Raw genomic sequence first — 27917 nt, forward strand, 5'->3', positions numbered from 1 at the left:
CAAGGGGAGAGCGGCAACTGCTGCTGAAGGGCTCTCTGGCTCGGGATGGCTTCCTGGCCTTGGAAGGGAGACCAAGCCCTGGGAAGGACATACCAGGCTGCTTCTGTGTGTTTGTTTAGATCCCAGCTCTTCCCTCTGAGTCCTGTTTGGATCCAGCATCAAGGATTGACATTGTGGGTTTGGGGGGTTACTTTCCATCTGGAGGAAGGGAAACCCCTTTGAGAGAGGAGGGAAGGGAATGGGAACAGTTTGTTTCCCGCAGACTGGGCAAACATGTAGCTGAGAGGCAGCTGAGCCGGTTTTTGGCAAAAAGTAGGAAAAGCCATGATATCGAGTCCCACCGAGAGGAGCTCCTTTTTACATCCCTTCTCTCTCTCCCTTGGCAGAAAAATAAGATACGCGAAACCTGTCCAGTCTACCTGGCTTCCAGGTCTCTGCCACCCCACAGCTGTGCAGGAACATCAGTTACTTCTTGAGGGCCTCCTTGTAGTAAATTCAAGGGCAATCTGTCTGCTTGTGTTGGACAGTATTTCAGCAGCACAGGAAGGGCCTGAGCTCCCAAAGCGTGGGAGCTTGTATGCAAGGAGCCTCTCCCTCCAGCTGTGGCTTTTAAACTCGGAGCTAGTCTGAGAGGTAATCCAGAGTTCTGGCTCTTCTGTGGGACCTGTTAACTCCCTGCCTGCCCAAGCCCCTCGCTCGCTGTCAGACCCGCTTGCCTACTGGCAATGAGGGCACTTGTGTGCCCCATGGAGTTCGGTACTGCACGTACCTTCCTTGCAGAGGGGGAAATACAGTCCAGAGAGGTCTTCCTCCCTGGAACAAAGAGGTGTGACTCCAACTGCTGTAGTCCCACTGCTGCTGCTGCCCTCACGGATCCTGCCTCTGGAGTAAGGCAGGCTGGGGTCACCTGTCCTCATCCATGCAGTTTGGGCAGCGTATGGCAGGGAACCACGTCTCCCAACACCTTCACTCATTCCCTTCCGGCTGAAAGGGGACCCTACTCTTCCTAAGGCACCTGGGATGCAGAGCTGTGCTCCTAATTCCCCCCTTTTCCATATGAAAGGGCCAGTAACACCCCTTGGTCTCAATAGGAAACCGGGCCAGAGATCTGGGTGTTTGTGTGGAGCAACACTGTGACGGGCTTCTCCGTGCCTTTGAGCTCCACGGTTGGATGGTAGCAGGCAAACCACAACTCTCCTTCCAGCTAGCAGCAGAAAAAAAATCACTGTGCTGCAGAAATCTGCCCTCAAACAGATTGCTCCATAGTCCCATTCCCTGAAAAAAAATAGATAAGAGGTACCAGAATTACTCAACGGGCCGTGAGGAGTGCTTCTGGGAAGGAGCAGCCTTTGGCATCGTCACAGGAGGGTTTGGCACGAAGCTTGAGAGTCCTTCTGTGACCTGCGCTGCCCTGACAGCTGCTCCTGTGCCCCATCGGCACGACGCTCATCTCGTAACCACAGCTGAGATGGATCGGTGCCAAGCGGTGCACCTTCCCCTGGTGGCTGGGGCTACGGAAATGGGTGGGGAACAGAGGTGCATCCGGGCAGGTGCCCTGCGGGGGAACTTTAGGGAAAGGACTTCAGTGAGCGAGACCTAGAGCTCTCACAGTCAGAGGTGGAGTTCTAAAGAGGAGCAGTTCCTCTGTGTGCTGTGCAGTGCGTAATCCTACATTTGGGACTCTGGAACAGAGTCTCGGGCTGGTGATGTGTTGCTCTTACATACACTTGGGTTCCAAATCCAGCCTGGAGGGTGAAGCTCTGCGGGCTGTGGATTTCTCTGCACCGTGGCTGAGGCTGTTGAGCAGCAGCAGAGGCTGTAGCCCCGGGAGCTGTGGGAGCACAAGAGCCTGCTCACAGATTCCTTCTCACTGTTTGGCTCTTCCAGGTCTTCCGATTTGACACCATCTCAGCGAAGACATCTGATCAGATCCACTTCTTCTTTGCCAAGCTGAACTGCCGGCTTTACAAGAAAGCCAACAAATCCTCAGAGCTGGTATCAGCCAACCGCCTCTTCGGGGAGAAATCCTTGGTCTTTAATGAGACTTACCAGAACATCAGTGAAATCGTTTATGGAGCCAAACTCTGGCCCTTGAACTTCAAGGTGAGTTTGAACTACTTGGGATTTTTCTTTTTTTGTTGTTGTTTGTTTGCTGTCCTTCTGCTTTTGCAGCCTCGCTATCTTTTGCCCGCAGGGAGTGCCCTGGGGCATGGGACATCAGTGTCAGCGGGAGGGAGCGTGGGAGCACCTCCTGCCCACCTTAACCTCCATCCCTCCCCACCTTCCACTGCTAAACACTGCAGCACCACGCTGGGAGCAGAACACACGCACTGCTGACCTGTCTCCAGCAGAAGGGATACAAAGAGGTGTTGAAAACCCTTGACTTAACCTTTTTTTTTCTGGTCTTTCCCCTTCAGGAGAAGCCAGAGCTTTCCAGGAAGATCATTAATGACTGGGTGGCTAATAAGACGGAGAAGCGCATTACAGAAGTGATCCCAGAAAGGGGTATTGACGATCTCACTGTCTTGGTCCTGGTCAACACCATTTATTTTAAGGTATGGCTAAGAAAACTGGAGGAGTGCCCAATTCCCTGGGGCAAACACCACGCTCATGCTTGTGTCTCCTCCCCATCTTAGGGGCACTGGAAATCGCAGTTCCCAGCTCCAAACACAAAACTGGATTTGTTTCATAAAGCCAACGGCGAGACCTGCAAAGTCCCCATCATGTACCAAGAGTCCAAATTCCACCACGCGTCCATCCCCCAGGACAAAGTCCAGGTGCTGGAGCTGCCTTACAAAGGGGACGACATCACGATGGTGCTGGTCCTGCCCAATGCTGGGACGTCGCTGGTGGAGGTGGAGCGCAACCTGACATCGGAGAAGCTGCAGGACTGGATAGACTCCATGACGGAGGTCTCTCTCTTCGTCTACCTCCCTCGCTTCCGTGTCGAGGACAGCTTCAGTGTCAAGGAGAAGCTGAGAAAAATGGGGCTGGAACATCTCTTTAGCCCAGAAAATGCCAGACTCCCAGGTGAGATGTGGAGATGGGGTGGTGCAGGGAGGGGGGCGAGGGTAACTGTCCCTCTAGGGTGCCGGGGCAGTAAGAGCAGCAGCGCTTGAGGAATTAGAACACGAAAGCATTCAGGTGTTGCTGCAGCCAGTGGGGGGCTCTGCGGTCCAGTCCAGTCACGGACACACAGCCCTGCTCTGCACTAAGGACACGGAAGTTAAGCAATCAGTTGCTGCTGGTGGGGGATACTTTGTTTTGGGGCAAACATGCCTTCTGCTTGAACACAGGCCAGGAAGGGTGGAAGTGTGTTCTCTCTTGAGGCGTTATCTAAAAACACAGCTCTAACTGTCTCCATTTTGTACGTCAGGTATCATCGCAGAGGGCCGCACAGACCTCTATGTATCGGAGGCCTTCCACAAAGCCTTCCTCGAGGTAAGCCTTGTTTTGCCCCAGGTGTCTTCCTTTTTGCTTCTAAAAACATGAGGCCTTGAAAGAAGAAACAGTTCTGAACCCGTGGTGTTCACTCCTTAGCAATGTGGGGCTTTGGGGCAGGTGGGAGCTTGGCACCCACCTTCTGTGGAGGAGGGCGAGCCTTCGACGTACTCTGCAACACCCGTGTTTTAATCCATCTTCTCTTTTGGTCGGTAGGTGAATGAAGAAGGCAGCGAGGCATCAGCTGCCACCGCAGTCACCGTCTCCGGCCGTTCCTTCCCCATGAACAGAATAATCTTCAATGCCAACAGGCCCTTCCTGCTTTTCATCCGGGAAGCCACCCTCAACACCATCATCTTCATGGGTAGAATAGCTGATCCTTGCTCCTAAAGGGGCCGGCAGGGCCTCGCTTCTCCCTCCACTGCCTCTGGAGAAGGGGCAGTAGGATATTGCCAGAGAGCCTGGGCTGCTCCTGGGGTGGTTGGTCTCAGGTTTGGTGCAGGCTGCAGGGAGGGACTGTGTCCTGCTGGGCTGCTCCCGCTCCTCCTCGCTGTCGGGTGTGGGGGCTCAGAGGGCACCTCACCTGCTCCATCCTTCATTCAAAGGGAAGCTGATTTTTTTTCCAGCCCCAGTGTTTTTGTGGCACCTAAACCCGAGTCCAGCATTGCTGTCGTTCTTCTATCCAACCTCTCCTCCCTTTCAGGCCTCAAACTGTAGCTCTGGTCCCCTGGTTCATTAAAAACCTGTCAATCTGCGTTACAACCTGATCTTTGGGTAGTTTCACTAAGTCACTCCTTAGCCTTACCTAAACTTTCCTTTTTCAAACACGGGCCCTTCCCTGCTGCGGTCCCCACTCCCCGTACAGCAATCCCACGGCGGAGCACTGGGTGGAACAGCTGCAGCTGAACGGCGTGGGCTGCCTTGGCCAAAAACATCTGCACACAGCTGTGCCAGGAACAGCTGGAGGGTGGGAGAGCTGCCGAACACCAGAGCCCTGCTTGCCAACAGCTCTGTGTCCGACACATCCAGATGCTGAGCAATCGCTCGGAAAAGCCTTGTGAAGCCGATGCTGTGAATTTGTCCTTCGAGCAGTGAGATTTCAACCCAACACAGGTTAAAAGCAGGGCTGTGTGCGAACCAGGATGGTGCCCGGCTCAGGGGACACACAGAACTCCATGAACAGCCATTAATTCACCTGCAAGGTTGCTCCCAGCGCTGCGGTGTCCCGGCCTGCTGCCACGCCACACACGCGCTCTGCCCTCATGTCTTCCCGAGGTGACCCCACTGCTGTAGGACCTCTGCCAAGAAGCAGAAGCAGATGTGGGGAGAAAGATCCTGGAAACAAAAAGGGCATCGGTTTGTGCTGCAGTGGTGGGTGCAGGCGGCACTCCCCAGTACACGCTTCACTCCAGATTCGGAAACACCAGTGGAATATCTGCCTTCCAAAGGCAGCGACTGCCACAGCAAGCCGGGCGATGAGGGAGTTGGCTTGGACGTGCCAGCCTGTGGAAAAGCCTGTGCTATGAAAAGGCGTTTGGTTGCTCTTGTCTCCAGTTTTGGCAGCAGCTGCATTTCGCAGCAGGAAGGTCTGAGCATCTGGCTTCATGGTGGGGACGCAGAGAGACCTGCAGCCATCGGCCACTGCGAGTGAGCACACTCGCCCACGCGTGCCTAGAGCAGCCCCTCTGGAAGCGGCTCCGTGTGCAGCTACTTTGGGCCCCGGACAAAAAGGGGAGCATTCTGGAGATGACAGAGTTTGTAAAGCAAAGCAGCTCTTCTCCCTCTCCTACTGTGGCTCTCGCTGCTGTGCCTTTTCTTGCTGGATCCTATCTCCACTCACTCACCTCAGCGCGTGGCTCCAGAAAGCCGCATCTCCTCCTCTACCTCCACCTTGGCTGGTGCCCTCCAGGCTATGGATGCTGCGGGAAGAGGGCTCCAACCCAACCAAGGCTCCAAAAGTAACAGGGCCTTGTGCCTTCTCCACCTGCTGAGACTGAGAAGAGCTGAGCCTGCAGGAGCAGCAAGGCAAAAACACTGGGGAGAGCAGCTACGAGATGGGACCCGGCAGCTACAAGACACAGACGAGGAGCTGAGTATTAAACCATTTAATTCTCAAACCACTCACATGCATAATGTTCTTTTACACAGTGTTAAAAGAAAGAAGAAAATGCGATTTGTTTTTTTTTTTTAATACAAACAGAATTTCAAGTATACATTTATAGAATTTTCAAGGATTCCTACCCAAGTTGCTAAGTTTTCGTTCACATTGTTCTTAAAGCTGTCCAACGAGAGCGCTTTTGTGAAATTTCGATGCAATTGTACAGTCCCCTCTACCTTGGTTTGTTTTTCTCCCCCTTCCCCAGCGCTGGTTCTCCTCCTCCCCTCGCCTGCCCCCTCCAGCAACCCTGGATCCCCGTCAGAGCTGGTGGCCCTTCTAAAGAGCTTCCAGCTGCAAAAGGGAGAGGAAAGCAGTGGTGAAGGACCAGCTTGGGACCGGCTCGTCCCATCGCTGACGAACAGTCGGAAATCCACAATTCCAGGCAGCAGGCTCCCACCTCGGCCCACCGCAGACCTGCATGAACACTGACCTTCTGGTTTGAAATAAGGATTGCAACCAAAAATACAATTCATAATAATGATAAAAAGAGAAGAATTAGTACAGCAGGAAATTTCTGAACTGTGAAAGTAAGTCTCGAGGGTTAGGACAGCTGCCCTAAACAGTTTGGATTTATGGGTCAACAGCTGAAGGCGACGGCACAATGCTGCTTACGAACGGTGACTCTGCAAACCAGCTCAGAGCAGAATCCACGTGGGACAGAGAAACTCGGATTTGAAAAGGAAACACAATACTGCACTGACAAGGGCTCCACAGCCACGGTACGAAACCCCCGGTCCCAGCAACACCTTCGTCCTGGCTCTGCTCGCCCAGCTTCTCCCAGCCCTGCTCGCGCCGGGCCAGCTGCTGCGCGGTACCTTCTGCCCTGCGGTGAGGGGGTTCCGATCGGCTTTCCGGGCAAGGGGAGGTTTTCCTTGACCCATTTCAAAGTATTCCAAGTGGCCGGCATACGCCAGCCCTGCGGGTGCTCCAGCGCGGCCAAGCTGAGCCGCCGCGGGGGCCGTGCCAGGCTGGGAGGGCTGCCGGAACGGGAGGTAGAGCTGCGGGAGGTTCGGGGCTGGCGAGGTGGCTCCCTCCTGCACGGCTGGGTCCAAAGCCAGCGGCAGCCGCGCTCCCTGGACCATTTAAAGTGCTTTTCTGCAGGAAAGGGTTTGTCTTTTTTTTGTATTTTTTTTTTTTTCTTTAAGAGGAACCTATTAAAGTGCTGTTCTAGTTTGGAAAGGGACTCTGCTTAGAAAAAATGGCACCTTTTCACATGCGAGATCTGCTCTCCGCATGCGTTTGTGTGTGTAGACAGAAACTTGCAGAGTCAGATCTGCTGAGTAGTGAACAACGTATAAAAGCGTTTGTTATTTTATCTTATTGCTTTTTCTACTGTTGCCTGCTCCTCGGAGGCAGGAGGGAGATGGATTCTCCGCTCACCTTCCACACCATTCCCTCATTTCCCAGTGTGGGAAGCGGAGCCCGCAGTTTCGCAGCTCCGGCAGCTGCCTTTGGCCCGCGGGACAGTTCGCTAGGACAGAACATGAGAATTAACGCATCCACCCTGAACTGTCGCAGCCCCGGAGTGAACCTGCGAGGCTCCCAGCAAGAAACTCTGGCAAAGAGGGGTGGGGGGAGCCCCCCAAGGCTCCCCTGCTCCTGCCAGATGCCATTTTCAGAGTCACTTTACAGAGCAGACCTGCATTTCTGAAACACGGAGGTAAGGAAAACAAATCTGTTTGAAGTGAAAGCTTTGCTGCTAGAGTGTGTAGTGTGGTAACCTCAGCACTCCGAGAGAGAGAGGTAGTTACTGTCCTGTGACTCTTCCTGCTGCTCAACGCAACTCAACTTCTGGAGTGATTGCTCAAAAAAAAAAAAAAAAAAGGAAAAATCCTGTGCTCTTTATTAAAAGTTTTCCCCTTTAAACTTTTCTGTTGAAGACGCGCTTGACGATTCCCTCTAAGAGGCTTTTTTATTTTAGAAATTGTCAGTTTAGTTATGAAATCAAATTTCATCAGCAAATTGCTCTCCAAAGCCGCTTCCATCATTAACTCTTGTTCCAATGCTCTTGCGCCTCTCCGCAAGGCCGCGCTCGCCCCTCGGTCCCCGCTGGGGTTCCTGCTCAGCCTCACCCTCTGCAGAGTCACCGCCGCGCAGGACAGCGTTGGGTGCTTGGGGCAGTCTTAATGGAGACGATTAAAAAGAGCTACCGGTGTCACATTCACAGTGTTGTACAGGGAAGAAGGGGGTGACACCAGGGAAAGGAGGGATTGGGGGACAACCGGGGCACAGCTCCTGGGAGCTTTAGCTAGTGTTTACAATACCAGAGGCACAGGGGAACCGCGTCCCTCCCCTTTCGGGACACAAGCAGGGCTCTGAGTCACCTGCTTCCATTTCTGTGAGCCAAGCCCTGCCATGGCCTTCTCTCGTCCTCTGGCAGCTCCCCTGGGAGCTGGGGCACAGGGCGAGGAAGGCGCTGCGGGAGCATCCACCTGCATCTTGTTCTCCTGCGAACTCAGCTTATCAAAGAGCTTATTGAGAGAAGTCCCTGTTTTGCCACCAAGAAGGGTTCCTCACAGAGCCCTCGGCCTGTCCTGACTGTTAGCATTTTCACATACACGAACACAAAAGAAACATGCGTTATTTGAACAACAAACGCTCTCTTTTCACTTCATTTCCCACAGTCACTTGCCCTGGAAACTGTCGCACATCAGCTTTCTGCCCAGGCAGGAACTTCAGGGAGCCGAAAGGAATCAGCCTTAAGCCAAGGGTATGACAACGTCGTGCTCTCCATCACAAACTCGCCCATAATGCGGGTCAGCTGCATCCCCCAACCGCATAACCCTGGCTCTGGACGCCCTCGGGGGAGGTACCTGCAGGCCACTGGCAGCATCACGCCCTGCGTCTCCATCCGAGCTCCAGCCCGGCCTCGGCCTGCAAACGATGGCAGCCGCTGCCAACAACCAGCCTCGTGTTCTCACAGGACAAACCTCTGACTGACTCTGCTGCAGTGTGGGCGCAGGCAATGGGCAGCCGCCAGGGTGACGAGGCTTCACCCCTCTCGCCCAAACCAACACTGTCAGAGGAAGAACAGCCTTTGGCAGCGTAAGGAGCAGCCGCCAGCCTCCAGGGCCCACGGCATCTTCCTCCTCCCCACCTGCCCTCGCCAAGAGCTGCGTTCAGTTACCAACTCACCGCAACGAAGTACGACACAAAAGCTTCACAGTGACCCACAGAGTTCCCTTAGATGTCTAAACTCTACAAACACAACACCACAGGCGCACAAACTCACGGATCGGAGCAGTGCCCTGGCCCCCACACAGACCTCTCAGGCTCGGGACGCAGCGCGGGGATGTGACCAAACGGGGAACCAGGGAAGCAACAGCATTAGGTTAAAACTCATTTCCAAGAAGTTTCTCAGCCGTGGTTTCGGACTCCTCCCCTCACCCCAGACTGAGGGATTGCAATTGTACTTTTCTCCTTTTATGCTGCTTTCTCTGCTTCACCCGCAGTAGTTAAACTAAACAACCTGGCTTCCTTTTATCATTTCTAATTAGTTTCACAGTTTCACAGCCAATGATACCGGTCTGACTGCGTGGGTAACAGGAAGGGTTAAATAAATAAGCTTCACTGCAATGTAATGGTAAGGAAGATGTACACCCACAGCTCTGAGGGGAGGAGGGTTGAGTACATCGACAGGAATTCCGCAACACCGGAGGTTCAACGCAGCCGTCCGTAAATACTGGACTGAGCTATTTTTTTAATTACTGCCTTAGATAACTGCAGTAAAATAATAAATGGGGATATGTCAGATTAAACAATGACCTCACACAGCAGTATTTAAAAGATACCTGAATACGTTTCAAAAGCTTAACTGATATGAACTGGGAAGCCTGTTAAAGCTGCCCATTTTTACACGATAATACTAATAAAAAGGTAACAAAACCAGAGCTTGGCAGAATCTAACGGAAACAGGAATGCGGAGGCTGTGCTCATGCACAGGGAGCAGCTGGGCTTCTCCCCAGACCGTGGCAGACAACGTGCCATTTCACGGACTGATCACTGACAAATGAAAAGAGTCACTACTGGAAATGCACAGGTTGCATAAAAATACCCCTTCTTTTGTGTTAGCTGGTGCAGCGCACAGCAGGGCAATATTTCATATTGCAGGGGAGCGACGGAGACACCCAGAATACGGGAGGGAGGCCTCTGGGCTACCTTCAGCAAGTCGCTCCAGGTCTCACCCAGTGGAGTTTGGTGGATCTCCTGGGATGGAGATTCCACAGCCTCTTGGACAACCTCTTCCCATACTGTTTCGCTATACTCAAGCTGAAAAAAGGTCTTGTAATACCTAACCTGAATCTCCCTTGTGTGAGCTTCTGCCTAGCGCTGCTCCTCCTCCCGCCGTGTGCCTCTGAAGAGTTTGGCTCCATCTCCTCTGCACTCTCCCCTTGGCTGCTGAGTTCAAATGGAAGACGCGATGCTGCTGAAGGAGAGAGTGCTGAAACGAAAGTAAACGTCAGCCCGCACGTGCCAGGAAACCCAGCAGTCGGAAAATGCTACATAGAGTCATAGACTGGTTTGTGTTGGAAGGAACCTTAAAGATCACCCAGTTCCAACCCGCTGGCATGGGCAGGGACACCCCCCGCTGGACCAGGCTGCTCAAAGGCCCCGGTGCTGCCCGTTCCCGGCCATCACTTACTACCCTTCAGCTGCTTCCAAGGGCGTCTCTGAAACCTGCACAGCAAATCCACCTCCACTAGGACTGACTCCCTTTCCTTCATTCCCATTCACTGGATGCAGCACACTGACACCAGCACTACTTAGAATCCTAGAATCCCTAGGTTGGAAAAGACCTTTGAGATAATCCAGTCCAACTTAATCATCAACCTGGGGGATTTATGGGGGGGGGGAAGAAAATATCCATGTTACTGACAGTTATTTGAATATTTATCAACTCCATCAACTCCACAGACAGACCCCCCCCCATCTCAATCAAATAACTCCTTCCTGCCCAGAGAGCAGCCAGCGTTTCGTCTAAGGTACCTCTCCTCTCCTGAGCCTGTTTCCTGTTGTTCGCGTGCCTGGTTTATCGCAGCAATTCCTGTTTGTCACAGCAGCCAGACGGGACCTGCTGCTGGTACCAGACCAGTTTCTCCTGGCAGATACCCCGAAGAGCGCCTTCGCGCTGAGGCTGCTTACAGGATGCCTCAATCAAAAGGAATTTGATGTGACAGATGATGTTCTATGCACCGGTACAGCGCGCAGCGCAGAAGGGGTCTCACAGTCAACCTGGTGACTGCAATTAGAAATGGATTAGCTCGTGGCCTTGTTCCATTTGCCAGATCTAGCAGCTAAAAACCGTCCTGCGTGTGGCTGGCAGAGCGCTCGATGTACCAGGAGCCGGGAGCACACGCTCATCCTGCCAGGCGGGATTAAATGAATTCACTCCATCACCAAAGGGCCACCACCCTGCCCGATGTGAGGGATGAAGGGAAGCCTTCTATAAAAAATGACTCTAGCGCGTGGGCTGAGCAGAAGAGCAGGAGGAAGCACGGCCGCTGCCAAGCCTGTGGGAGATTGCTAGAGGGGAATTTGTTCTTAGCCTTTGCTAATTCCTTGGAGAGGCAATTACTCCCTGGCACACAGTAATCAGCAAGATTTGATCTTTAAACCCATTTTTTTCTTTCCATCAAGGACAGCAGAACATGCATCTCCAAAAACCCCCAACGACCTCTAGGCATCGGTAAATAGCAAAGGCTCATTCTCCAAAACTGTAAATTAGACACGACGTACATTAGCGGTGGGTGTTGTGCTCTCCTCTCTCCAGCTCCCTGTTGTGCCAGACTATAGTCCTTTTATTTTCTAGCTAGAACATACTTGTTTTCCTACAAAACCATTAAGTACCATGTAAAACACTGCAATTTCCGAGCCTTCAGAAGGCTCTGAAACCCTTCTCACAGGCTGCTTCAATCACGCTGACAGCAGAGAGGAGCCCAAGCCCAGGAGTCCCTGGTCCGGTGGCAGCACCTCTCGTCTCCGGCCCTCGCTGGATACGGCAGCGAGGAACAGCAAGCCAGAGAGGACGCCAGCAGGAGCAGTGCCAGCACCGAGACAGCCCGGCCCAGCTTTTCTACACGTGTTTACCAAAATGCACCCAAAGCCTGCATTTGTAAGGAAGGGGTTGGGAAGAGGACCATACGACATCACTTTAGATCCACGTTAGAGCACATACAGCAAATCCGCACCTGAATTCCTGCCTCATTTTCCCCGGCACGGGATTTCCTCGAGGCATTCGAGTAGGCAAGTCCTCGTGCTCACGGAAAGTATTCCAATTCAAGAGGGAGGCTGGAAGCCCCAGGTTTTGGGAGCAGCAGGCACAGCAGGGAGGCAGAGACTCCCAAGTGAACCTGCTGGAAAAGGCCAGCGGCAGAAGCGCTGCCGAGCCACGCTTCTACAGCGCTTAGTGAAACCAGGAACCGATCGTCTCCCTGCAGGAGCGCTGCCAAGATGCCCAGAGCTGAACACAGCACAATTCCACACAGATCTGTGAACTGAGGACACTGGGAGCAAATGGTGCTACCTGACATCGCCCTCTTAGCTCCAACCACGCACCTCGTCGCCATCAGGCACCCTGCTGTGCCGCTCGGGTAGAGATTCCTCCAGGTTATACGGAATGAGGAAAAGAAAAAGCCAACAGTGTTTTAAAGTAGTAACCCACACTGCTTTCCCACCACCAAACTCAACCCAGCAAGTCAGTCCTAACTCCTTCCAAGGCTGCTGGTCTCTAGGAATCAGCAGCACCAGTTCCAAAGTCTTATTCGTTTCCATGTTTTTGTCAGTGAAGATTTTTCAGAGCTCCCATCTAAAAAGGTTCCTCCTGTTTCCAAGACACATCGTTTCACAAGCTGTAATACTTTGGTTTACAACTGGATTAAAATATAAATTAAATAAGGATAATGCTAAATGACTTTATACTGAAACACTTTATATATGTTTACATACGTATGTATATACAGGTATGTGTGTGTGCACTCCCTAGTGACAGCTAGAGGAAGCAAAAGTCAGTCTCCAGAGGCTTCTACTCTTCCAACTAGCACCGTCAACTTATCCATTGCAACAATTCCCTGTGCATAAAAGCTAATGAAGCACTGGAAGGTGGTGCTGGCAAACAGCCCGATCACACAGACGTTCAGGAACAGAAAGACAATAAATTATAAGAAGCAGTAGTTACTTGTTCACAGTTGGGATGAGGATAATGGTATAGGAAACCTGAATTTTTTACAGTCACCAGGAATAAAAAGTGAAAGGGTCACTGAAGATTACGGTTAGAGGTTAATCCTAAAAGCAAAGATCGGATCTGACATGAAGAAATGGTAGAAACCACATGAAATTCCTCCCAGCAGACTCAGCAGGAAGGTTTCAGGTACCTCCAGAGGGACCAGAATTCAGACGCTTTGATCACTGCCTCCGTCTCAGCGACAGACATTCTCACAAGTAAGAAGATTCTGCGAAGCCGGCTCCATCCTATGTCCAAAAGAAAAAGCTCCCAGTCCTTCCTTGATTCTGCTTCTCTGCATCACCCCAAACCTCACATTCCATCTCTCCTAGTCCCAGGCTCTGTCTTTTCCTATGTTTGGCAAAAAAAAGCCTTTCAGCAATCATACTAAGGCAGACGGAAATATTTGAGAGACGGCAAGACTCTTCAGATAATTTTAGAACCCAATGAATGAGTTCCAGACTAGGAACCACCTCAGTTTCCAGTAAGACCAACTGCAGCAAAACTTTGGTCTGCTGCATTTTATTTCAAAACAAAAAAAAGCCCGACATCAAATCTACTCCAAATCTACTCCATAATGTTCTCCTAGACATTAGTTTCAAGCAGCAGCCAGTAGTGTTTGCATAGTTCTAGCTTTTATTTGGTTACACGTACGTATATAAAAGTACATACATCTATATGTATGTATTTCATATTAAAATAGCCTTTGACTGACAATGATTAAAATAGAGGTCCTTAGCTCCTCTTTAGGACTTCCACTGACGCCGCCAAAGTTCTGCGCATGGATCTCACCTCGCGACAGAAGTAACGCTCATCTCTGAGAACACGGTTATTGCCAGACAAGTCGATGCCGGCCATCAGCGGCAGCTCCATCACGGACCCCGGCCTCTCTGCCCGCAGTCCTGGCTGTGGGCTCAGCTCCCACGGGAGCCCAAACCTTGACAAAAATTAGTAGTTTGATGAATCACATGACTTCTCCCATGCCCAAAATATTTCCAGCAGAGCAAGAACAGCATTTAGTGTCACCGGTCTGCAGGAACACTTGGATGCTGGCACAGCTAAATTGGCAGGCACGGCACGGATAGAAGAGGAGGATTTCATTAAGTTTAAATAATAAGTTTAAGGGGTGCTCATTTTTGTTGGGTTTAAAGATGCATGACTCGGTCTACCTCACAAGCTCCCTTCCACCCAAATAAACCGCACCTTTTCAGCTGTGCTTCTATTTACACGTCGGGTTCTGCGGGAGAGAGAGAGTCAGCAGAAAATAAAAGCTGCAACTGTGCTCTCGCAAATGCTTCGTTAGGGTTGGATCACCCAAAGGACTCTGCTCGAAGACCAGAGTGCTTCGAATCATTTACTGAGCTGGGTGTCACACTGACAAGTGACATTACTACCGCGCGGAGGCATGGGATGGCCTGCCCTGGAAAACAAAGTCACCTCGCTGGCACAAAGCGAGAGCAGGACAAGCAAGAACTGTCCTGTCCATTTATTTCAACCTTGATCTCATCGAGGGCTGAAATCCTGGCCCCGTGCCCTCCCTACCAAGCCTGCCCTGCTACGCTTTTCAGCAAGACCGCAGCTCGTTCCAAACGCATTTCAGCTCTGATAGGAGCGGAGTCAGTCACTGCCAACCTCAGCTGGACTCAAAAGAGCAGCAGAGATACAAACCGCTTTCTATCCTTCCTGCCCTTCAGCCACCCAGACCTCTGAAAGATAAATTATACAGATCATAGCTTGAACACATTGCAGAGAAGGTGTAGGCAAGGCAAAAGACTGAACCTGATGGCCGGACAATGCTGGGAGGACAAGCGAGGGACTGCCCAGCTGCATCGGCTGCTCCAACTCCTACCAGGCTGATCCCTGGCTCTTCTTATGCGGCTCTAAGTGTGTTCTCAGCCTCCTGTTATAAATTCACATTTCATAAAGCCTCCTCATTCATCCCTCTCTATTTAGCTGCTGGAAATACGAAGCATGGCTTGCTTTCACATTCTCCCATTGCGAGAGAGCAAAAAGACCTTCAGCTTTTTCCTCTCTCAGCTTCACAGCAGTCCCGAGAGGAAGGACCTTAGCTTTTCCCCAAAGCAGCAGCACAGTATTGACACAATTCTTGTTATTTTCACAGCTCTTCACAAGGAGCCTGGCGGCAGCAGGGAACAGCCATGGCAACTGTCAAATTGCTCCACTGGCACTTGGCACCGGGGCTTTCTGCAGGCTCAGAGAGATTTTCGCAGCACTTCACATTCGGAAGGTTTCTCTGCTGCAGCAAAGAACTAACTGTGTTCCCCCTCTGAGAAAAAAAACTGCAGAAACAGAGTGTGTTCGCCCTGCTGCCTGAGGCAAGCAAACAAACAGGTTAGTAAGCCCTAACTCTGAAGCAGACAGAAATGTTACGTACAGAGGTATTAAAATATGACAGAGTTCTCCTCACATCCTCCTTAAATCACAGTTGAAATCACAGTTTTGGCAGAGGGGAAAAAGCTGCAGCTGGACGTGGAAATACAAAGCCGTGCCTCAACCCATCACAGAAGCATTTGCACTTGGCATCTGAGTCTCCACAGCTTCGGCACAACCATCAAAAAGAGCTACACGGTTTGCCAATGGAGACGCAAGGAAAGCTGGTATCATTCCGTTACGGAAAGCAGCTCTAAGTAGCTACACCACTGCCGCAAGATTCACATGAGGTTTTTCCATACCGAAGACGACCTCCACCCCCTTTTTTTCTCAAACCTTGGCCTTATCTGCACTGAGGAAATCCACCACGGGAAGAAAGGTTTGATAAATTACTCCTTCCAAACTGGTTCTGTCTTCTAGTGCAGATGAGCCTACGCTGCTTTCAGCGTGGTTCAAGAAAACATCGGAGACAGCATGACTCCCACACATACGTACACATACACATCCAATAAATGTACAGAAATAATATTAAAATGATTCCCACTACCATACCTTATACTGACTCTAGCTACAAGCTATAAACTTCGCCTCAGCGAGGCCCGGGCAAGAATATTGGCTCTTTAGCATGCAATCAGAAATGACCGTTTATACAGTGGCAACCTCTGCACCAAAATAAAATAAACGTAAAAGAAGCAAAAATAAAAACCTTTCACAAGCTTGGTTTTCAGACTAGCCTAGGAGGATACGAAGGACCAGTTCCGTGGTTTTCACCAGGCCAATTGAAAGTAGTGAAACAGCAAAATGGGACGCACTGCCGGCATCCTGGGCTGTTAGGATGCTCCTCCCTTCACAGTATCAATACAGTAAAACAAAATCCTGCTCAGGAAACTCACAGCTACACCATGCGAATGAAGGCGGTCGCTGTTCCACGTCAGCCCTTCATCACTACGCTGTGATGGATCGGTTGCCATCTGTCTCAGAGAAATGTTGTTTGTATAGCAGTTACTGCACCTTCACCCTTCTCTTCACAGCAAGCTTAGCAGGGAAACTTTCCCACTATATTAATATATAATATATGTATATAAATAATTTTATGCTTTTATAGTTTGGTAGTATTCTCTTAAAAGTTCTATTTTAAAACACTTAAAAATCTTTTAAGCAACTAAAAGTAACTTTTGATGCTCTCTAGTGTGAACGGGATAGGATTTCAAAGTTTTTAACCTTTTTTCTTTTTGGTAACGTCAAAAGCTATGATGAAAGCAGCATCTCTGCCCAGCTCCGCTCCTTCCCACACCTCGATTGCAACGAAACCTACCTCAGCCACTCTCTTATCTCTCATCTTCTGCGACTGCTCTCTGGCAACCTTACTGTTCCAGTACAATCCCGTTTGACCTTCGCCAGGAAACCCGACAGGTCTGGTCCCTCAGGCGGTCGCTTAGATCATTCACTGTGTGACGATGCACTTGACAGGAGAGGAGGGAGAAGGAACAGAAGGAAAACGGAGGTGAAATATCAGTTTTCCTGTTTGAAATGGTCAATGAAACAGTACTTTGTGGGTGCCTGCCACAGAAGACCTGCGAAGGTTCCTCTCTTAGGAGCACATCCTTGTGGCACGTGATCCTGGCATCAAGCCCTTCCCTTCTCCACACCCAGTAGAGCCACATCTGCTTTTTCAGAGAGACATGGGAGGAACAGTGAGACCTCTCACTTATGAAAAAGAAAATACATAAAGCGAGGCAAGAATAGACCACCCTCCTCCAAATTCTTCCCTCTAAAGGGACACGAAAATGATCCCCAGTTCCAATCTGCAGGTGGGGAAAGCGAGGGCTGGAGATGTTTCCGTCTCAAAATTGCACCCAAAATTGTGCAGTCAGACTGCAGGGCTGGCTTTAGTTTCACTTGGCGAGTCTCCTGCCCACCAAGAGCACACTGTAACCGCTCGCCTGGCTTTGCCAGAGCAAGATGAAGCGTACGCCTCTTTCAATGTCTCCTTGTTCCTCCCATCACCTGAAGGATCAGAACTTCACCCTTCCTTATTGTACAGGTTAAACATCCTCAAGACAACTCCTTCAACTAAACGTCCTCTCCCAAACCCAATCTGCGTGACCTGTTGTTCGTTTTCCCCCTCCATCATGAACAACTCGGTATCAGAACCAGAGAAAACTCTTAAAGTATTGCATATTTCTTAAAAGACTTCTTTAAAAGATGTCAAGATATTTGCACTTATCTACCTGTCCCATGCTTCTCCGTTTATGAAACACGTAAGCACGTGCAAACACCCACAATACACAACGCAGGCATGTCTCTCCGGGTTTGCTTAACTTGCTCCAAACATCAGAGCTGCTTACAATGCAAAAGTTTAAGTCCATGCAAGGGGACAGTGTTGTGATTGCTCTAGGAACCGTTCACTTTTAAGTTTCCTGAACCTTTGTGAGGAAATAAAGTAGGGTTTTCCTTTCTTTTTGCATTTCATTGATAAAAAAGTTATCAAACTAGTTTGTAGAAAGACGTTTAAAAGCAACCACCCATGATTGCTTGGCTGGGACGATAGTATTTCAGTACACCATATTGCTGTTAGAAAAGATCAAGTGCGTGTTGAGGGGGGAGCAGGGGTGAAGGACGACTTTGGTAGCCAGCCTCTAACTCCGCAGTTCAGCCAGTCCGGAAAAACACTTCCTAACGCTCGGCAAACCTGAAGCGTGGCAGCGCAGCGCTCAGGCTGTCACAGTGCTCTGAACTCTCCAGATCAGCAACGGCAAAGGACAACCTCCTCCAAAAGACCCCTCCAACCCTTCTCCCAGTGCGTCAGAGGTTAATGTAAACCTCACAGCTGCTAAACTTCACTTCCAGTAGCCGAAGCGCTTCCAATTTTGCTGACCTCTAGAATATCGCTTTATAGCCGTGCCCACGTTGAGGGCGTTGAGGCCGCACACCTGGAACAGGCAAGCCAAAAGCCCTAAAATCATAGCTTAAGTAAAAATGTAGAAAGAGACACACCAAAAATAAGACAGGGATAAACAGACTCGGGCAAGGCAGGTTCCACCAGGACAGTCTTTTCTTCTTTAACGTGGCAGCTACCTGGGGAACGGAGGAAGGCAACGGCCCCTTGCCCCTGCTCTCCCCTTGCGCCGGACCAGCAGACGTGGCGAGGAGCGGCCCCGGGCACCCACACCGCTGGTGGCCACAGGACCGAGCTGCTAGGTCAAAGCGCTGCCGAGAAATACAAATGACTGCTCGTCCCAGATCACTACGGAACATTAAAAAAATTTAAAATCCTGTCGATCCCTGAATAAGAAGTTGATTGACACAGTCGGTTTGCTTTTCTCCAAGAGGAGGAGCAATAACGGAGAAAAACTTTTGACACTACATGTGTGTGTGGGGGTGTTGGGGAGAGAAAGAGAGAGAGGGAGAGAAAGATTTTGCAATTTTGGCAACATCTTGGGAGCTTCTTTCTGTCCAGTGGTGGCATTGCACTAATTACAGTACCAGCCTGCCAGGTTGGTGCTGACTCTTTAGAGCCAAAGACGGGAAGACGGTCCTTTCTCCCCAAGACTCTGTAGCCGTGTTTCAATCCGGCCCAGTCGTGGACACAGAGCCCTGTGCCGTCTCGCCCACAGCAACAGCCTCCTCCTGAGGAGGAGACTCTTCCTCCGCCTGCCCCCGAGACGTGACGGTGGTCTCGGGGGAGATGCTGTGAGGCCCCTCCAGAGGCATACAGCCAGGGTGGTTCTTGCGAAAGTGCTGATTGAGGATGGCCTGGAAAGGGAAGCTTTTGCCGCAGACGTGGCAATGGAAGGGCTTGTTGCCCGTGTGCTTGCGGATGTGATACTCCAGCTGATCCTTGCGGGTGTACTTCTTCCCACACATGCGGCAGACAAAAGGCGTGATGCCCATGTGGAGACGCATGTGCCGGTCCAGGCTGCCTTTCTGGTTGAAGGATTTGGCGCAGTAAATACAAGTGAGCCGTGGGTTGTACCGGAACCAGCGTTCTGAAACCTCCTGCTCCCGGAGATATTCCACATAACCGCTCACTCCAAGCATGGCCGATTCCTCCCCCTGAAAAAGAAACAACAGAGATTTAAATAACAAGCAGCCTAAAACAAATCGAAGGAAAGAAGATCAGGCCCCAGTCAGCCAGTAAAGCGCTGGAGCATGTGCCAAACCTCGAAATCAGCAGCACTAATGTCTTCAACCTCAAGCGCACATTTAAGTGCTTAACTGGAGCCCTGGGGCTGAAGACAAATGAGCAATCAATTAGAAACCTCTGCTATGGGGGCCCCTTCTGCCAAGTCACTCGCTAGATGGGGGAAGAAAAGACAGCCCTTGTCAGGGCGCTGAGCCTCCCACTGAGCTGTGGATCAAACCTGTCAATACTTGTCAATTCTTCTTAAAACTCGGGCCAGTTTGATTAAAATACCATATACCACGCTTTGTTTTCCTTACTAAAAGTTAAAAAAAGAAGCCAATTAACAAGCTTGCAGTAAAACGAAGGAGGAATAACTACCAATCCTAGCTGAAACTCTTCAGGTGTCACTTGACACGGGTATTTATTCAGATGTCACTTGGGATTCATTTTGTAATGAATCACGGAAGGGCTGTGTGACCCATCGCAGCCCCGCGGCGCTGCAGGGGAGGATCTGCAGCACAGAGAGCTGGCACGCCTGGCCCGAGCCACACAGCAGGGACTCACTGGCTCCTCGTTATTTCCTGAAGCCAGAAAGACAAATAGCCAAGGGTGACTCTGAACCGCAAGCTGAGCTCCAGGACAGCCACTTCTGGCTATTGTGCTCAGGACAAGCACAGTTCTCCATGCTGGAGAATGCAGTATTTGCACTCCCAAGCTTTACGCTATTTCCCAACGATGCCAAGTGCAGACAAGCAACCAGTGTAACAGCAGGAGGGTCTCTCCGGCAACGCAGCCAGCAGCATAACTGTGCCAGGTGCCGCTGAATCCAACTGTACAAGCACCGGTGAGCTGTTCAGGACTGAGGGAGATGCACAGAGCGACTTTCTTTCCACTCTACCACTGCCACTGGGCAGAGATCACAGGCAAATTATTTTTAGCATTGGCAATACCAGAAGAGTAGAAGGTGACGATACTTCCCTGTGTACGTGGTACCCTATGGTTTCATGTTTGAGGTCATCTCGCGATGGAGAAATAACAGCAGCTTTTCTGTACGTAGAGCTAAAATTGCTTTGTGTGTCACGTTTGCCCTGGAGGATTAGTTTGACCTGAAATTTTCTAGATGTATTCTGAGAACACAAAACAAAGCTTTGGCTCAATAGGAACAAAAAAAGTATCTTTTGTTTTTTGGAAGTGTGTTACAAAATTAGCAAACAGCAATCATAATTATTTCCTCCCTTGCTTCACTTGGTCTTACTCAAGGGCAAAGCAGCCCCGTAACTCCTCCAGCAAAGTCATCTGATTATGAACCGACTGACACGTTATCTGCCAGGACACCGAGTTGTTCTGCAGCGGAGGGTGACACGCTCACACTGTAGTGCCACTGCAATACTGGCTATGTGCAACTAAACAATTAGATCAGAATGATTAGGCACAGATATTACCACCGTGTCCCAGTTTATGGCACCCTATGGCCTGCTGCCCTCCTCCATTTCTGCCTTTCTCTCCCTCCTACCCCAAAATTGTGCTCGTAACCCAAGAAAGTAGAGAATTCAGAACTCCTTTCTATTGCAAATGCTGCTATGCAACACAGTCCCTTGGGGATGAGGCAGAGACCTCTGTACAAAACCACAGCCCTTTGACACCCACGCTACAGGTTTACTGGTGTAGCTCCTGGAGGGCTTTCTGGAATGGATTTGGTGCTAGGATGGAAAGGCTCAGCTCTTGGCAGCCCTCAGTCCTGCACAGAAGCCAACTAACACCTCCCCCTCATCCAACTCTGCAGGCAAATGGGGTTTCTCCTCAGGAGCTGGTGGCCTGCCCAGAACAAGGGCTGATATTTTTGTGCTCAGAAAACAAGAGAAACTCCTCATGTTTTCCAGGTATCTGGCCTAAATCCCAAATGACAGCCAAAATCAGTTTCAAATCACATACCGACGGCATACGCTGTCTGTGTGAGCAACAAAACCCTTTGCAACAGTAAAAGGTCGTTGCTTCACACGCAGTAGTGCTTGCAAATATAAAATATTATGCACTTCATCACAACACGGTCCCCTTCACCTTCCATGCCAACATTTACTTGCAAACTTCTTGATCTGCCTACCTGGGAACTGGGCTGCTTGGGCTCATCCATCCGCCCGGGAGACTCGCTTTTTGATCTGTACCGCTCAGTCACAGCAACCATGCTGCCAGAAGGGCTAAATCTGTGGGGTGGGGGAAGAGTGTAAACGGAGTTTTTAATGGGCATCAGGTCACTACGGTGTTTAGAACAACAGGTGAGCGATAGAGGCACCTGTATAGCATCTCTTCATCCTCACCAGCTAATACACAGGAGGCGGAACAGTGCAAGTATAAAGGAAAAACCAAGTCATACTGGTCTATGGTTTCAGTCTTAACAACTGAAAAAAAAAACCCGAGTCATTTGGCTTCCAGTTCAGTAAAAGAGGGCTTTCTGGTTGCTATCACACGTCAACTGATACGGGCCCAGTGACTCAGGAACTGTACACCAGGAAAAGAAATCCTTTCTCTAAGGGCTTCTCATTCACCACCCTCACCCTTCTCCCCCTTCAAAGCATGAAACAAAAGTGATGGGACGGACTCCAGGTGGGAAACAGCGGATATTGAATGCCGTGCAAAAAGAAACGCTCGAGGCTAGATGACCCAGGGAAAAGAGTTAGGGAACCAGGAAAGGATTGCTCTCCCAAGGGCCAGCTCAATGCCCGCTGATTGATTTATTAAGTGAACAACTGACAGAACATCCACTGCTTCCAGGCAGCCGTTTCCAGACCAGAGGGACTGAGCTAGAAGAGAAGAGGCAGATGTGAAGGGAAACCCCATAAATACAACTCCCCAAAGACAACAGATCTGCCCTGTATCAGATCCGTTCTTCAATCTGAGCTAACGACAAGGAAAGAAATGCTGGATTGGAGGGGAATCGGATGGAGAATCAAAACACAGCAGATTGCACCACCTGTTTTCTCTAAAGGCTTTCTGCTCTTCCATATAAATCAAAAAGCAGTGGAGGCCGATGGGCTCCCCACTTCAGCGGCTTCAGAAGATGTAAACCCATGACCCACTGCTGTCCTGGATCACCAGGAAGAGAAGTTCCTCCTGGCCTACAGCTGGTGACCAGCCTGTTTCTCACAACCACCCCCAGAGTTTCAGGCCAGAAGGCAACATTACAATGACACTTTGCGTAACACGCGTTGCGTGTGACCTCGTTGATTCCGATGCCGAGCACGATATCTGCTGAGACGGAACTGCAAAATACTCTTTAGACAAAACCCCTTCCTCAGTGCAAATAATTCATTTCTCAAGGTAGTCTGTACCTGGAGATCCAGCTGCCTGATCGCTACCCAGCTAAAACACTATAACCCAAACTGGGTACATTTCCTAACACCAGGAAAAAACTTCCTTCAGTGCTTACGCTTAACATGGCCACAGGAAATTAAAGGGGGAAATGTTCCAAAGTGACCAACCCCACTGAGCGAAAATCTTGCACAATCTCCTTTTACAGCTAAGGTCAGTAATTAAGCTAAAGAAAACCTCACCTGTCAATCTCGCTGCTGGTTGGCCTGACCGCCTTGGCCCCAGAGGATCCTAATGCATAGGCCTCCTGGCCCATCGAGCCGTGGCCCGTGGTGTCGATCACCATAGCAGTGACCTCCTCGGCGCTGCTCCCATCTTCTCCCGACGGCTGATGCTCTGCCCCAAGCCACTCCTCCAGGTTCTCCATTTTAATGCGTACTCCTCCCAGCACCCGGACGTCATCGTCATTCCGTCCCCCGCGGTCTCCCATTCCCGTCTCAACGTACCACTGTCCCGCCCTGTTAATCCGTAGTATGGGCTCCCTGCTTTCCACGTCTGAACTCTGCTCAATTATCTGGGGGCTGGTGGACTCCTCGGGCGGGCTGAGCTCCCGAATGTCCAGCACTGTGCTAACCTGACCCAGGCGACTCCCCTTCGGGGTGTTGTGACGCGGGCTTAGAGAACGGTTTAGATTTGGCGTCACCCGGTGAGACTCCGGTGGTCTCTCCTGATGCTTTGTCCTGGTCTGGCTCAATTCCGCTTCCACCTCTGCCACATTAATTTTGAAATGAATTCCTTCGAGGATCTGTGTGCATTTGTCTATGATGTGCTGCATCTGCAAGAAACTGGCGGCCGTCAGGTAACTGATGATGTCCGCCAGCTGCAGGCATATCCTACCGGTGTAACAAAAGGAAAGGAGCTGCTCGAAAACAGAAGGGTTCTTGATGACAGAAATGGAAATGGTGCTCATGTCGTTCAAGGACATGTGGTCGCGGAAGTAGGGCGAGCTGGCGGCCAGCACCACCTTGTGAGCGCGGAAAGCCTGTCCCTGCACGTTGACCACGATGTCACACAGGCGACCCTGCATGCGCAACTGATTCAGGTGGCTCAGGACAGAGTTACTGAAGTCAGGAATCTCCAGTTGAATGTTCCCACTCTTCTCCATGGCTGTCCCGCTTGCAGGTGTGCCACCCTACTGGACAGGAGGGGGAAAATATCATCGTTAACAGAGCGTTTGCATTTAAAACATTTTTCGCCCACTTTCCCGCAGTTTGAAATACTGGGATTTTTAAAGAACTCTTTCCCTGTATAATTTACAAGCGCTTTGCAGCAGCTCTCTGATCTTTGTGCGCTGTGCACCACTTTTCAGAAGAGTTATGTTAAACCAGTCCCCGACGGATCCCCATTCCCTGTGGCTTAGGTACTGGAAACAGTTCATTCTATCAGCCTCAATAAAAGCACATTTGCACTGTAAAATGAGCATTAAAAATGGTTCAGGTACTAAAAATAGGCAACCGAATGTGTAATGGATTAAAATACTTAGCACTTGTACCTTTTAAGCACTGTGAAAAGGGGAAAGGAATATTGTTATTCCTCCTTTATAGAACAGGAATCGGGAAGGAGACGCTGGGGCCTCAGCCCTCCGGAGAGAGTTTTCAAAAGCTGACCGGCACACATCTGACTGACCTCAAAGCATCTTAAGTACATCATCGAACCCAAGATATTCATCATATGTGGTCTTTCTGACACACGGCAGAAAATATATAGCAGGCTGGTGAAAGAAAAAGAAGAGAATCCGGTTCTAAACCTCATTTTATCAGGCCGTCCGCCGGGCACAGTTGACTCCCCAGGAGAAGCAGCTGGCATTTGGGAGGTCTGAGATATTGCGGGCGGCAAAAGACAGCTGAGGAACAATGGGGATGAACAAACCAGCTCTCCTAGTTTCCCTTCCATAACTCATTTTTCTATAATCATCACATTTCATTTTGGCAAAGTTTGAAACGGAGCCCTGACCATATATGGTAAAAATTTGGAATGATCCAAAATTAGACATAAACTTGCCCCCCAAGAAAAGGAAAGTAAATAAGTTTATTAAAGACCACTCGTGGCACGAACAGCTTCCAAGCTGGATGGCATCTGAAGTGCCGATTAAGCAGAGCGCTGCTGATATCAAAACAATTTCAGGCAGGCCGGGAACACCGAGGCTCACAGTGCCTGCTCCCAGGAATCCCGGAATCGAAGGCACCAGCACACAGTAAAGCACATGTGCCTTTGAAGGGCTTCATTTGTATTAGTTTATGAACGCTGCAGGACAGAGCACGTTCATATGCCCCAGCAGGCTTTGTGCAAACTTGGCAAAACATGTTACTAAACCTGAAGGCGCAGGACAGCCTGTCAATCTGCGAAGCCCTGCAAAGAGGTCACCGCCCGGCCGGCTGCCTGCCCGGCGCCGGGGCACAGCACAGCAGGCGTGCACGGAGCTCCACAAGGCGCAGCTTAAGGGTACTTTGCCCCTTCCCCTGTCTTTAGAAGAAAGCAGTGAACCCCACAAAAATCAAGGAAGTAGGCCTGCGTCACCACAATGTTAAGAGCGTGACTTCAAACGCACAAACCAAGGTGAGATAGAAAATGCGATGCCTTACCTGTAACGTTGCGAGCAACATGCAAGGGGAAGAAATGGGGCTGGTGTCTTCTTGTTCTCCTTTTTTCTTCTGATGTAGTAAGAAGGTCTGAAAACTTTTTTGCCCCCTTCCCCTTTAGAAGGAAAAAAGAAAAGAAAAAGTATGGCACGGAGGAACAGGGTTCTCCCCGGCACAATCCAGAATGCCAAGCTTTGTCATTCTCCGTTTTGCAGGCTTAGCTAACATGATGTCCCACCCCAAACCACAAGGAAACACGGAATCTTATCAAATCAATCTTCTTCTGCTGTCTGCACGGTGTTTGCGTTGCAGTGATGGTCATTAAAACAAAAAAATGGAAGTTCAAATAACCCGAAGAAGTCATTTCCTCTCTCACAGGGCTGTTATCTCTGGCTGCATTTAAACATACGCAGGGTTTTCCTCGTCTCGCTCAGGAACACTCCCGCAGACGAAACCACGCCGAGGGTACGCAAACGCTTACAGGACCGGGGAGCCGGTAATCTCATCATCTTCCCAAACCACCAGTTTCTAAAGCCACGAACCCCAAAGCGTTCCCTGAAGGAAGGGAAGCGAAGGCAGGGTGCGTGGGCACCCCTTGTGAGGTGAAACACCCCTGCGGAGGCAGCGAGGCCAGGCTGGGGCAGAGGCCGGCCAGCCCTTTCTCAGCGGGTCAGCTGGGGACGTGCGGAAAAAGAAGGAGGAAAAAATATAACCACACACTAACTACTGAGCACGGCTGCGTACGGCATCGCTTGGAGTCGGCTGCTCCCAAGGGAGCTGGGAAAACTATTCTGCTCCGGCAGGGAGAAATCTGCCTGCCACTGGTGGCAGCAGGAAAGGACCCACACGGCCTCATTTACCTCAGTATTGAGGAAGTGGCGTTTTCTGATAGGCTTTGGGGAGAACCTCGGTCAGAGGCTGGTGAGGGGGAATGTCTTTTTAGACCAAAGTACCCTTGTCAGAAGATGGTTTCCTTCCTCCCAGGTGAGGGTTCTATCATCAGCTTACCCCCTTCAGCCGGCAGCACAATGACATCTCAGTTTCTGCCTTTCCCGGCTGGACTGCATGTTTATCGGTTCAGCCTTTACCTGTGGCTGAACAGGCTCTCCCGCTGAGCAATGCTTTCCCGGAGCACAAATGGAGACACTTCTGTATTTTCAGCGCAATTTAAAGTGTCATCAGCTGAGGCTTGGACTCGCTTGTCCCAGAAAATGCCTCTGCACCGTGAGGCAAGCACAACTACTGAGACTGGGAGGAATCTTCGATTTGCCAGGCCCTCGGAAAGGGCCCGGTGTTCAAGGCTGGGTTGGATGGCGCTTTGAGCAACTTGATCTAGTGTCCCTGCTCGTGGCAGTGGGGTTGGAACTGAAAGGGCTTTAAATTCCTTTGCAAGTCAAAACATTCTGTGATTCTATGAAAAAGCCAGGACTGGCTGTTGGCAGTGGACAACGCTCCCTCTGAAGAGATCATCTGTCAGAAACCTGTCAAGCTGTGGGGCAGGTGGGTCTCCCGGCTCTCGGGGCTGAGATTTACTGTGCCTGGACAACTCCACTACTTTTCAGTTATGGTGGGACCTTGAAGAGGATAAAACTGGTTGTAATGCTGAACAGAGACAGGAGATCATAGAACCACAAAATGGTTTGGGCTGGAAGGGACCTCGAAGCCCACCCAGTTCCACCCCTTGCCATGGACATGGACATGTCCTAGGGACCAGGTTGCTTAAAACCCACCCAGTTCCACCCCCTGCCATGGACATGGACACCTCCTAGGGACCAGGTTGCTCCAAGCCCCATCCAGTTCCACCCCTTGCTGTGGACAGGGACACTTCCTAGGGACAAAGTTGCTTAAAGCCCACCCAGTTCCACACCCTGCCATGGACAGGGACATCTCCTAGCGACCAGGTTGCTTAAAGGCCATCCAGTTCCACCCCCTGCCATGGACATGGACACCTCCTAAGGACCAGGTTGCTCCAAGCCCCATCCAGTTCCACACCCTGCCATGGACAGGGACATCTCCTAGCGACCAGGTTGCTTAAAGGCCATCCAGTTCCATCCCCTGCCATGGACATGGACACCTCTTAGGGACCAGGTTCCTTAAAGCCCACCCAGTTCCACCCCCTGCCATGGATAGGGACATCTCCTAGGGATCAGGTTGCTCCAAGCCCCATCCAACCTGGCCTTGGACACCTCCAGGGGCAGGGCTCTCCCTTCCCACCCTTTCCCCTCAGCTAAACAGAAACCCGCACGGTGCTCGGGTTCTCCCCCGCCGGAGGGGCGGCTCCCGGCCCTGGGGACGATCGCGGCGAGCTCAGACCCGCGGGACCACCCGGCCCGGCCCCGGGGGCCAAACCCCCGCCTTTCTCCCCGCGGCGGCGCTGACAGCGGCCCAGGGCAGGGTAGGGAGGGGCTCCCGGAGGGGGTGGGGTGTGAGGCGTGTTCCGAGCCCCGCCCGTGCCCGCGGGCCCCGCGCCGCGCCGGGTCCTACCTGGCGGGGGTGGGAAGGGCTCTCAGCACCGCCCCGGAAGTGGAACCCCCCGCGCGGGGCCGCGCACCGGAAGTAAACATCACCCCTTCGCGCATCGCTCACCCCCGTGCCGCGCCACTCCCCGCCGTCACGTGATCGCAAACACCGCCCAGC

The 27917-nt window shown here is 51.0% G+C and overlaps 2 protein-coding genes across 8 annotated transcripts in view; one reads left to right on the forward strand and one right to left on the reverse strand.

Moving 5' to 3' along the window:
• Positions 1–10451, forward strand: part of RC3H1 (ring finger and CCCH-type domains 1) — an 80778-nt gene extending 70327 nt beyond the window's left edge. The window contains exons 21-25 of the mRNA XM_054072603.1: positions 1888–2103; positions 2418–2555; positions 2637–3030; positions 3377–3441; positions 3658–10451. Of these exons, the coding sequence (XP_053928578.1) occupies positions 1888–2103; positions 2418–2555; positions 2637–3030; positions 3377–3441; positions 3658–3831 (987 nt within the window). The 3' untranslated portion in view covers positions 3832–10451. The remainder of the gene's footprint in view (positions 1–1887; positions 2104–2417; positions 2556–2636; positions 3031–3376; positions 3442–3657) is intronic.
• Positions 10452–10594: 143 nt separating this feature from the next.
• On the reverse strand, positions 10595–27883 carry ZBTB37 (zinc finger and BTB domain containing 37). Of its 7 annotated transcripts, none has more exons than XR_008450933.1 (6): positions 27765–27883; positions 25284–25395; positions 22884–23833; positions 21437–21536; positions 17441–19265; positions 10595–16671 (listed from the first exon to the last, which is right to left on the reverse strand). XR_008450933.1 is itself a non-coding variant. In XM_054072610.1 (6 exons), the coding sequence occupies exons 4-6, from the start codon at positions 23804–23806 to the stop codon at positions 18777–18779; spliced, it is 1512 nt and encodes a 503-aa protein (XP_053928585.1). In that variant the 5' UTR covers positions 23807–23836; positions 24194–24412; positions 25284–25395; positions 27765–27783; the 3' UTR covers positions 10595–18776. The 7 variants fall into 7 exon arrangements, 6 of the variants coding, with proteins under 6 accessions (XP_053928585.1, XP_053928583.1, XP_053928587.1 ...); XM_054072610.1 differs by adding an exon at positions 24194–24412 and having other exon boundaries at positions 10595–19265; positions 22884–23836; positions 27765–27783; XM_054072608.1 differs by having other exon boundaries at positions 10595–19265.
• Between the last annotated feature and the right edge of the window lie 34 nt (positions 27884–27917).

The sequence above is a fragment of the Cuculus canorus genome, chromosome 8, assembly GCF_017976375.1.
Source record: "Cuculus canorus isolate bCucCan1 chromosome 8, bCucCan1.pri, whole genome shotgun sequence".
Classification (NCBI taxonomy): Eukaryota; Metazoa; Chordata; class Aves; order Cuculiformes; family Cuculidae; genus Cuculus; species Cuculus canorus.

Coding starts and splice junctions, on each gene's coding strand:
- ZBTB37 (XM_054072608.1), bottom strand. CDS start 27,859: ATGCGCGAAGGGGTGATGTTTACTTCCGGTGCGCGGCCCCGCGCGGGG. Junction 21,537..22,883: donor ACCAGCAGCGAGATTGACAG/GTGAGGTTTTCT, acceptor CCCACCCCACAG/ATTTAGCCCTTCTGGCAGCA. Junction 19,266..21,436: donor CCAAGCAGCCCAGTTCCCAG/GTAGGCAGATCA, acceptor TTTCTTTTTCAG/GGGGAGGAATCGGCCATGCT.